Here is a 10,485-nt window from a genome sequence, read left to right as displayed (position 1 = left end):
ACAACGCCGCCATAGTCACTCTTCCTCCCTCCCAGGCTCCCGTTCTCACGTCTGCGCATGCTTGGGAAGCCCTCTCTGCCTTCTGGGGAATGTAGTCCAAAGTCTGGCGCGCTAGGCAAGGCCGTGTTTGCGATGACCAATAGGCCGCAGGCAGTGCTCGCTGCATCTTGGGAAGTGTAGTTCTTGCTGGCGGAGCCATTCGCAGACGGGCGTGCGCTAGTCGTCAAGGCGAGAGCCAATGGAAAGCCGCCATTGCCGCGAGGCTTCCTGGGAAATGTAGTGCTGGTGAGGCCCGTGGGGTTGGGGGTGGTTTGTCAGGAGGAACGGAACAGGTCTCCGGGACTGTTTGAAGGGAGGGTCACACAAGAGTTTGGCGCAAAGCCTGCCGGGGCATGGAGTCCCCGTGAGCTTTGTGCGCATGTGCGAGGAGGTGAGGGGTCCTGGGGGGGCTTCGCCGGGGAGAGTACGGTGAGTGAGGGGAGAAAATGAGGGAGGGATTTGCGGGGGCGATTGGACTTTGGGGAGGGGGGGATAGGAGAGTTGGGGAGAGGGTATGGAAAGGGGGCCGGGGCGAAGGGGGCGGTGGGAGCGGGGGATGGGAGAGCGAGCGGGAGGGGTGGGTGAGGGTTGCGGGGCCCCGAGGTGGGGGTCGCAGGGAAGAGTGGAAAACGGAGGGAGCGGAATTGGGAGGGCCTAGGAAGAGGGGGCGAGAGGAGGGAGGGGGCGGGGATCCCCTCTGGGATGGGCGCTGGGCCCTAAGGACTGGTGTGGGACCACTTGCACCCGTGGGAAAGGTTTGGCGAACGGGGCTTCAGGGGTAGGTCGTGGCTCCCACCTGAATGGGCGCAGGTGGTTGCTTTTGTGCGCCCTTTTCACGCCCTTTTCTAAGTTGTGCGACTCCCGAGGATTTCTTCCCCGGTTTTCTTTCTTTCTTAAAGAAGAGCCCCCCACCTCTTCAGCTTGTTGCGAGGGACTGAGTTCATCAGTGAGGTCCTGTGTTTGCTGTTCTCATCCGAGGCTGCCCCGCGGCCTTTCTCTACCCGTCGGGCTGCAACCGCCCTCTTTTGTTCCTAGTTTTTACGCCTGTGCTCATTGTAGCTAGATTTTAAATGCATGTGCTTGTTTTGTTAATAGCAGCATCGCCCCCCACCACCACCAAAAATACTTGGTCGAGGGCTTGCTTAGCTCAGGTGTAGTCCTCAGCACCTTCATTTCCTTACACCTTGAGTTTTTACTGCACCTCTTGGGTTAGTGTGATTTTAGGTCCAGGAGCGGAGGTGCGGTGTGTCAAAGGTGCCGGTGTCCCTCGTCCAAGGTCACCTAGTAGGTCGGTAGGAGAGTTGGGATTTGCTCCGGATCCCTGGTGCTCTGAGTAAATGTTTGTCCCCGGGGGACACCGGGCAATATCTGGAGGCATTTTGCTCATCACAGCTGGGAAGATACTACTGGCATCTGGTGGATAAAAGTTCAGCATTTTCCACAGCAGAGGATGCCTGCCGCAGCACAGAAAGGTCCAGCCCGAAGGCCAGTGTGGGGGTGAGGAACCTGGTGGTCAGAGAGCTCTGACTCGGGGCCGCCCACTTCCCAAACCCCTTGTGGGGAAGGAGCCGTGATGAGCAGTCCTCTGTTACAAGTGGAGAAATTAAGCCCAGAGCAGGCAAGTCTTGTGTCCCAGATCACACAGAGGATCGAGGGCAGAGCCCCTCTGTTAACCATTTAATGAAGCCAGCCTGTGTGACTTAAAAGAAAAAAGGATGCCGGCCAGATTCGGCCCCCCAGCACCTGCTCGCTGGCCCCGGCTCTGGGCCAGGGCTTTGCAATGTGAACTCAGGACCTCTTTATAGTCTTAACAATTATGGAAGGTGCAAAAGCCCTTTTGGTTACGGGAGTTAGGGCTTTGGGTCTGAATCATGTTAGAAACAAAGACCGAGTGAATGCCAAAGGACCAACACATTTAGAAATAGCAGTGATCAGCCTTCATGTGTTCGCATAACATTTTTATGATGAAAAATAATCATGTTTTCCAAAATGAAGAGTGAGAGAAGTGGCCTTTTTCCTTCCGAATCTCTCCAACATCCGACTTACGAGAGCTGGGTGTTGAGATCGGCTCCGCATTCAGCCTGTGGCTGTCAGCCTCTGAGGGCCCCACCGTGCCCCCTGGGACACAAGAGGGAAAGAGGCAGATGGTATCTTAGTGTTACGATGGCAACAGTTCTGACCTCACCGTGTCCTCCCCACAGGTGCTGTCATCCCCCCCCGGGGTCCGCAGGCCCCCATGGAGGCCCCGTCCCCGCAGCCCGTGAAGCAGGAGGTCCGGGCCACCGAGGGCCTGGCCCTGGACTCGCCGTGGCACCGTTTCCGCCACTTCCACCTGGGCGATGCGCCGGGCCCGCGCGAGGCGCTGGGCCTGCTGCGCGCGCTGTGCCGAGACTGGCTGCAGCCCGAGGTGCGCACCAAGGAGCAGATGCTGGAGCTGCTGGTGCTGGAGCAGTTCCTGAGTGCCTTCCCTGCCGACGTCCAGGCCTGGGTGTGCAGCCGGCGGCCCCAGAGCGGCGAGGAGGCCCTGGCCCTGCTGGAGGAGCTCGGGGTGAGCACGCTGGTGTCTGGGGACCTGCCCGCGCCCGCGCCTGTGCCCCTGCGCCGCCCCTGCCCTGCGGTCAGAGACGAGCCTGCCCCTCCCAACCTCCCGCCGGTGGTCTGGTCCTCGGCCTGTGGGAGTGACGCTCCCCGTGTGAGCGAGCGCACGTCACGGGTCCCGCAGCCCTGGAGCGAAGGCGTGATGGAGAGCGGGGACACCGCGGGCGGGAGCGTCAGGCCCGCAGTGCAGTGCCGAGCAGAGCGCGCAGACCCCAAGACCCCCTCCCTCTGACGCTCGTGGGGGTCCCTGGGACCACCCTCCGTTTGACGTTCCAGCAGAAGGACGCGGAACTCCTGTAAAGCGGCTGTGCTCACGGAAATGGTTTGTCACATGGAAGGGTCAGTCACAGCGTAGGTGCCAGGGCAGGTCTGGGGTGCCTGATGCCCGCCCGCAGCTCCCGGACTCTCCTGGGGCCCTGCAGAGGACACGGAGTGTCCAGGCTTTTTGCTGGGGGTCGGCTGGGTAGACTCAGCGGACCACCCGCGGCTGACCTCAGTCTCCACGCCCTCTGGAGGTGGTGCAGAAACAGCTTGGCTGGTACCCCCCATAAATCCCACTGTTAACACAACCTCTCTGCCCCCCCCCCCCCAATCCTATGGGGCCAGGACTGGGCACTGTGGTCCTTGCTGTCGCACAGATGAAGATACAAAGCTCAGAGAGGTCAAGCGACTTGCCCAGAGTCACACAGCTAGTCACACAGGGCAGTGGGAGGAATAGAACCCACGTACCTATTGGGGCTCTAGGTTCCTGCTTCTCATCATTGAGCGCCCATGGCTGCTCTGTCCCGATACCTTCCTGTGGACAGTGCTCGGCCTCCGCACAGTCCAGCATTTGTCTGTGACCCCAAACCAGAGAGCCCCAGGATGCCTGCGGGGTCCCCCAGAGACGTGGACGTGCTCAGGCTTGAATGTGCCCGGGCGAGCCTGCTGGCAGCGTGGCTTCCTGGCCCCCACTCTCGGACGTGCTGACTGGAGAGCTGGGGAGGTCTCCGCGCCACAGGCTCAGCCTCCACCAGTCTGAGTGGGGACTTGGGCTGAGATCGTGGGCCACGCAGTCCCCTTTGAACTGACAGGGTGGCAGGGCACTTGCTCCACGTCCCACAAGCAGGTCTGCGGCTGGAGGCAACCGGGGACCTGGTTGGCGTCACCAAAACCCTGCGCGCTCCACACTCCCGTGTCCGGTCCTCGTGGGGCGCAGGCAGACGGCTTGACGCTCACCCATCCATCCGCCCGTTCACTCAGTGTCCAGCATCAGCGGTACCCGGAGCGGGAACCCTCTTCCATGGTGGCCAGGAAGTAAGACGGAGCAACCCTGGCAGAAAACAGCCTGGCAGTTCCCCCAGGAGGTTAGACGTGGGGCTGCAGCGGGTCCTGGAATAATGTCTCATCAACATGGACGAGATGCCGTGGAACCTACTCTTGCGTGTATCAATGAACCCGGGGTAAAATCTGTCATCACACGTCGTTTCGCTTAAAGCCACTTGACGCTAAGTGGGGATGCGTTGCTCCGCATGAGCCAGCACGTCCCCTCCCGGGTGCATACCCAAGAGAACCCAAGAAAACGTACGGTTACGCATATGGCATGCGGAACGGCTGGGCGGCGTCACTCCTGGTAGCCGAAGAGGGGGGACGACCCACGTGCGTGCCGTGCGAGAGTGGCCAAACCCAGTGGGGATGGTCACGCAGTGGAGTAGCATCCGGGCGTGAAAAGGAATGAAGGACCGAGACGCCGCAGTGTGGGTGTGCGTGGAAAACGTACTGCGAACCGTGAGAGGAGCCGCCAGGAAAGTCCTGTGGGATTGCAGTTCTGGGAAGCCTCCGGGAGCAGCAGGCCCATTGAGACAGGATGTAGATGAACGAACGGTTCCCGGCCGCTGGCCCAGGGGGTGGGGAGGGTCTGCCAGTGGGTGCGAGGTTAATTTTGGGGACGGCAGAAATGCTCCAAAATGCACTGGGGTGGTGGCGGTACAGCTCGGCATGTCCCAGTTGCCAAAATACCCTGAATTGCATTTTCAGTTGGCGGGTCCTGTGGTGTACGAATCATATCTCAGCAAATTTGTTAAAAGATCGGCAGCCGGGACGCCACAGAAGCCGGGCCCCGCCCCCAGGAGCCCTCCATCTGTTGGAGGGGACGGGTGGGCACAGGTTTAAAACCAGTGCGGTGGTCCCGGTGACTCCGTCAGGGAGCAGGCGTATCAGGGAGAAAGGACGCCACCTCCACACAGACTCTTCTCAGGGGCTGACGGGGAGGGGCCCGTCCCCTCTCATTCTGCGGGGCCAGCATCACCACGGTCCCCAAACTGGAGACGCGACAAGAAGACCATAGGCGTATATCCTAAGGGCAAAATAACGGGTGAAAGAAACCAGACCCCAAAAGCGCGTTTGCTGTGTGGTTTTGTTTGTATAAAGTTCTAGAGGATGATACCCGCTTTGCGGTGGCGGAAATCAGCAGGGTGGCACATTGGAGGCAGGACGGGGACTCCCGAGGCCACAGGGGTGCTCACCGCCCACCTCGATGGCACCGGTGGGTGCTTGCGTGGATACATGTGTGGAAGCTCATTGGGTTATACGCTTTAAACGTATGTGTTTCTTGTATGTCTGTTAGGCCGCAGTAAACCTCTTAAAAGTGTGCTGTGACGGGTACCAGGCTGGGCGATGTTCCTGTGTAACGGCCCCAAACCGCGTGGGTGGCAGAGACGGGGGCTCGCTCAGCTCCCGAAGTAACAGCGGTAGGGCTGGGAGAGGGTGTTCAGGCAGAAGGGTGGCGGTCCGAGCGCCTGGTACACCCAGGACACGGGAGCCGTGTGCAGCGGCAGGGTCTCGGAGCTCCGGGCGGGGGGGGCGGGGGCCTGGCCGGAGGTGGGCTCATCACAGCCGGGGGAGCACGAGTGAACAGGAATCGACGGACAGGAAGGTGACCACAGGTGACCCCTCCTGCCGCCGCCCCCGGACAGAGGTGCTTGTACATCCCCAACAAGGTGCTTTTGTGGAAGGTCGGGCGCTTCCTGCTGAGTCGTCTCACCAGCTGATGAGGCTTCCAACGTGGCTGATTCTCACCCTCACGATCCCTCGAGTCCAGAAGCATTTGAAAGCAGTAACGTGGAAGGAAGCGGGTTGGATGCGGACGACTCATGAGTGAGCCCTTCGTCGGCACCAGGAGACTTCTGATCTTTTCCTCGGGGACAGAGGTTTGGGGAACCGTGAGCAGAGTGTGAAGGAACCCCAAATAGGCACGCCCTCCTGGCTGGCGCGCCCCTGCTCAGAGCCGTTAGGGCTGGGAGAGGTCCAGTCCTGGGCTGGCTGGCTTTTTTTCCCCGGAGCTAAAAGCAGTTTATGTGTTTTTCTCCTGGATTTTGTCGTGGAGTTTGTAAACAGCAGTGAGAAGCTAAGACAGTATTCAATGCAGGTGTATCTGTTGCTGCATAACATCACCCCCAACTTAGCGGGTTAACAAAACGTTCAGTACCTCACACAGTCTCCATGGGTCAGAAACCTGCGGCGGGTCTGGCTCGGGGTCTCTGAGGTTGTAGTTACAGTGTCGGCTGAGGCTGGAGGATGCGCGGCGGCTGGCGCCTGTGAGCTTCGTGCGGGGGTGCCGAGCGTCCTCCGCAGGGACTCCGGCCTCCCCCAGAGCGGGTGGTAGGACATGGTGCGGGGTCGAAGGTGACGGAGAGAGAGGGAGAAGAGTCCAGGCCATCACCCGGGTTTCTCATCAGAATGTGGCATCTCGTTGCAGGGACCGGCGATGAGGGCCCCTCGGGATGTGACAGACGCCTCCGGGGTCGGCCTCCAGAAGGAAGATGGTGGGGTGATTCCGTTAGGTGAGCAGCGGACCCCGTCCCGCACCGCCCGCTTCCCCCAGCCCAGGGCGGCCCCTCGTGCCCGCTCTCGTGTGTTCAGTGAGGGTCCCTGGCGTGCCCTCCTGTGCCGGACCCTGCTCCGGGCCCCGCCCTGGGGGTCAGCATGAGGGGCAGGCAGGACAGCAGCGCTGGGGACGCAGGAGCCGGGTGTGGCTCTGGCTGGCGAGCGGCAGTCCCACTGCAGCCCCTGGGGATGCGCGGCGGCCCCCGCGCGCTGTGGCTGCGGACGTGGTTCAGGAATGAGGCGGCTCGGCCGAGATCAGGTGCCGGCAGAGCTGGGGCTGTGCGGGGCAGCGTGGCCCCGGACCTCTGCCCCGCCCTTGGCCAGTTGCTTGGAGTCCCCCAGTCACGTCTTCTGGGCTCTGTCTTCCCGACCCAGGCGCTGAGCCCAGGCCCACACACCCCTGCCTGGGGGGTGGGGGTGGGGGCCGGGGCGGGGCCGGCTCCGCCCGCACCACACGCAGGAGGGTGAGGAAGGGGAATCAGACTGAACCTTGTCAAAGAGGGGGATGGATGGGGGTCCACCACAGGCACACGATGATTCCGGTGGTCAGTGTGGAGCTGAGGCCCAGGAGCCCAGGTGCCGGGTTTGAGGTGGGAGGGGCTTTAGCGCAGAACAGAGCAGCTCGAGGGTCATCTCAGGGTCAAATGTGGAGGCAGCTGGATGGAGGCCACAAGGAGGGGGTGACCCGGGGAAGATGGGGGTCAGGGGGAGGATGGAGGACAGGGGCAGGTGGTGCTGCTTGGGGGCCCATAGTCTCAGGGAAGCCACCGGGAAAGTCATTGCAAAGGCAGAGAAGGAGGGGCTACAACATGCAGCCGCTGTGGGCCGGGCGGGGGGGGGGGGGGAGGCCGAGAGGGCGGGAATTCGGGGCCCTGCCTGCAGCAGGGGGGGCCGGGGAAGGCCTGCGCGCTCATGCCCTCCCCTGTGTGCGTCGGGACGGCGACGGGCCACCCCGGGGGCTGTCGGGAGAGACGGCAGGCGCTAGCGATGCGGCCCATCGTGCCTGTCCTGGCGCGGGAAGCACAGATAGCTTCTCTGTGAAGTTCCACTGAGCGGTTTGAAAAACGGGAGGAAGGAAATGTGTGGGTCCTAGGTCCCCCTGCTCATCCAGCCTCCAGTTTGGCACCCGAATAGCCAGCTGGACGCGCGCCTGCCCCTGTACGTCCCCCACCCGCCATCCCTCCGCCTGCCCTCCGTCCTTCGCCAGCCTTCCACCCCCCCACCCACATACTTAGCCAGCCAGCTACCCACCCAGCCACCCATTCACCCAGCCACCCATCCGCCCATCGTGCTTCCACCCACCCACCCGTCCCTTCTCAGGCGTTTATTCTCTTCCTACCGGTCCTCCTCCAGCTGCCGTTCATCTGCCGGTTCTCCCTTTCACCAACTCGTCTGTGTGCCCTCCCATCCCCCCCACCCACGCACTCACCTGCACGTGTGTAGTGGACACTTCACACCAGGCGCCGTTGCGCGGGTCACAGGGGTGAATGAGAAGCCCACCCCAACGCACCTTGACGTTGAGCTCCCCCGTGCCCCGCCCCCCCTCCCCCAGCCAGCGCTGCTCTTCCTCCCCGCGAACGGGCCTCATCCCCGGCCCTGCCCCCGCCCTGACTGCGCCTTTGCCCGGCAGGAGACGCGGCTCCAGGGGCTGAGGAGCTGGCCACGGGGGACGCCCAGGCCCCGCGGCCCTACAAGCAGGAGCCAGGCAGCCCCCCGCTGGACCCGCCGGCCGTGCCCGCGCCGGGCCTGCCCACCTTCCTGGCCGCCGCGGGCACCGCGTCCTGCCCCGAGTGTGGCAAGGCCTCCTTGAAGCCGGCGCACCTGCTGCGCCACCGGCAGAGTCACTCCAGCGAGAAGCCGCACGCCTGCCCCGACTGCGGCAAGGCCTTCCGGCGCAAGGAGCACCTGCGGCGCCACCGCGGCACGCACCCCGGCGGCCCCGGGCCGGCCCTGCGCCCGCTGCCCGCGCGCGAGAAGCCGCACGCCTGCTGCGAGTGCGGCAAGACCTTCTACTGGCGCGAGCACCTGGTGCGCCACCGCAAGACGCACTCGGGCGCGCGGCCGTTCGCCTGCTGGGAGTGCGGCAAGGGCTTCGGGCGCCGCGAGCACGTGCTGCGCCACCAGCGCATCCACGGCCGGGCCGCCAGCAGCACCGGCGCCGCCGGTGCGCCGGGGCCCGAGGGCGGGGGACCCTTCCCGCCCTGGCCCCTGGGGTAACCGCCCACTCTGGGACCCTCTCCTCACCTCACCTCTCCTTTGTTTAAACCTAAAGCGTCCGACGCCCTAATTCCTGGTTCCTTCCCAGCTTTCTCTGTCCCAACCCTTCCTTTCCAGTTCAGATCTCCCATTCGTCCACCCGTCCTGACCTCCCACCCTGTCCCACCCTGTGAAAGGTGCTTCCACATCGCACCCTCCTCTCCCCACCCGCCCTGCACCCGGGGAGGGCAGCACGGTGGCCCAGGAGCCACAGAGAGGAGCGCAGGGCAGGAGCAGCAGGCGGCCGCTGGGTGGAGAGGAGGCGGAAGGCAGGGGACTGTGTCTTGTCCCTCGGAGACCCCCGGACAGACTGGGGGGCAGGGGAGGGGTCTGGCTGTGGGCTCCTTGGTCTTGCTCCTCTCTGCGCCCCGGGAAAGCAGGAGACGGGCAGCGATGCCCGCTCCGGGAAGCACGTCGGAAGTGACGATCCACCAGCATCTGCAGAGCAATAAAGTCACTGATGAGGTGTGCAGCCCAGAGTCCGGGGTTCTGTTGTAGGCCCGCTCTCCAGGGCTGTCTGTAGGGGAGGGCTCCCTGCACCCCCTCAGCTCAGAGGGACCCTGAGAGCCTGGGCTCAGCCCTAGGGTAGCAGTTCCTGTCGAGTGTGGGGGGACCCATGAGAGGAGATGGGAGATGAATTCGCACCCATTTCTGTGCGGTGGGAGACGCCCCTGCATCTCCCTCATTGAACCTGCCCAGGGCCCCAGGAGTGGGCGCCCCACATCCGTCTCACAGCTGCAGGGACAGGGGCCGGGAAGGGACGTGGCTCAGGGCCACGCCTGCTCAGGTGCCAGTCTCAACCCTTCATGGCGGCACAATCTGAGGTCACACTCCTCTCTGAGCCTCCGTTCCCACATCTGTAACTAACAATAATGCCCACTTTTCTTGCTAAGCATATTAATTGGGTTATGTCATCCCCATTTTGTGGAGGACCACCCCCAAGTATCACTGTCAGTAGGTCCCTTGGGTGGCCCATTTTGCCAGGAGAGGAGTCTGGCCTCCTGGGCCGGGGTACAAGTTTGGCCGACATCATTCCGGGACCCTCAGAGGAGGTGAGACTGGAGACTCTTGAGTGCAGACTGTGGCCAGTGCCATCACCCCTTGTCCTCAGTTCAGAAATATTGTGGGGTCCAAGTTCTGTCCTTACCCAGGAGATGCTGGTGTGTCCAGCAAGTAAAACCCAGGCCATGAGCCATGCCCTAGCTGCAAGGGAGTCTGGGAAAGCAACTGGCTGGCTGTCGAGTGTATACAGCAGAGCTTGACCCCCTTTCAAGACCTATAAGGTGGGAAAGTGCCCAAGCAGCAAAGCGAGGTGTGGATGCCAGGCCGTCTCAAGGGATGACATGTGATCCCCAGTGTCCTGGGCAAGCCCCTGGTCTCTGCGTCCCCTTGTCAGACAGTTAATAAGGCTCCTGCGGGACAGGGCTCAGGCTTCGGAGGTCAGTGAGGGAATGAGTGCAAAATGCTTAGCGCTGCCCAGTCCACAGGTTCCTTTCCCGGTAGGTCCTCTCCCACTGGGAGGTCCCTGCTACTGTTCCAGGAAGAGATGAGGAGAGAGACGTAGTGAGTTAACACTAAGCAAAAATCAACCTTGTCTAAGACCGGACTCCACTGCCCAGCAGACTGGGCTGGACCTGCTCGGTGGCGGTGGCAGGGAGAGCACAGGTGTGCAAGCCTGTGAAGCCCGCACGACTCGCTGCCCCCACTTGTGGTCGGTCAGTGCGGGCT

At 62.7% G+C, this 10,485-nt stretch overlaps 1 protein-coding gene across 2 annotated transcripts; it reads left to right on the top strand.

Moving 5' to 3' along the window:
- Positions 1-289: 289 nt before the first annotated feature.
- Positions 290-9,408, top strand: ZNF444 (zinc finger protein 444). Of its 2 annotated transcripts, none has more exons than XM_054588183.1 (4): positions 290-468; positions 2,241-2,587; positions 6,374-6,458; positions 8,132-9,408. In XM_054588183.1, exons 2-4 carry the CDS (start codon positions 2,276-2,278, stop codon positions 8,716-8,718), a joined length of 984 nt encoding a protein of 327 aa, XP_054444158.1. In that variant the 5' UTR covers positions 290-468; positions 2,241-2,275; the 3' UTR covers positions 8,719-9,408. The 2 variants fall into 2 exon arrangements, with proteins under 2 accessions (XP_054444158.1, XP_054444159.1); XM_054588184.1 differs by having other exon boundaries at positions 291-430.
- Positions 9,409-10,485: the final 1,077 nt, after the last annotated feature.

The sequence above is a fragment of the Pteronotus mesoamericanus genome, unplaced genomic scaffold (assembly GCF_021234165.1).
Source record: "Pteronotus mesoamericanus isolate MK-2021 breed Mesoamerican mustached bat unplaced genomic scaffold, CSHL_Meso_final scaffold_128, whole genome shotgun sequence".
NCBI lineage: Eukaryota > Metazoa > Chordata > Mammalia > Chiroptera > Mormoopidae > Pteronotus > Pteronotus mesoamericanus.
The sequence above is the reverse complement of the archived record's forward strand: the minus strand, read 5'-3'. Positions and strand labels throughout refer to the sequence as shown.

Coding starts and splice junctions, on each gene's coding strand:
- ZNF444 (XM_054588183.1), top strand. CDS start 2,276: ATGGAGGCCCCGTCCCCGCAGCCCGTGAAGCAGGAGGTCCGGGCCACC. Junction 2,588..6,373: donor CCCTGCTGGAGGAGCTCGGG/GTGAGCACGCTG, acceptor ATCTCGTTGCAG/GGACCGGCGATGAGGGCCCC. Junction 6,459..8,131: donor TGGTGGGGTGATTCCGTTAG/GTGAGCAGCGGA, acceptor TTTGCCCGGCAG/GAGACGCGGCTCCAGGGGCT.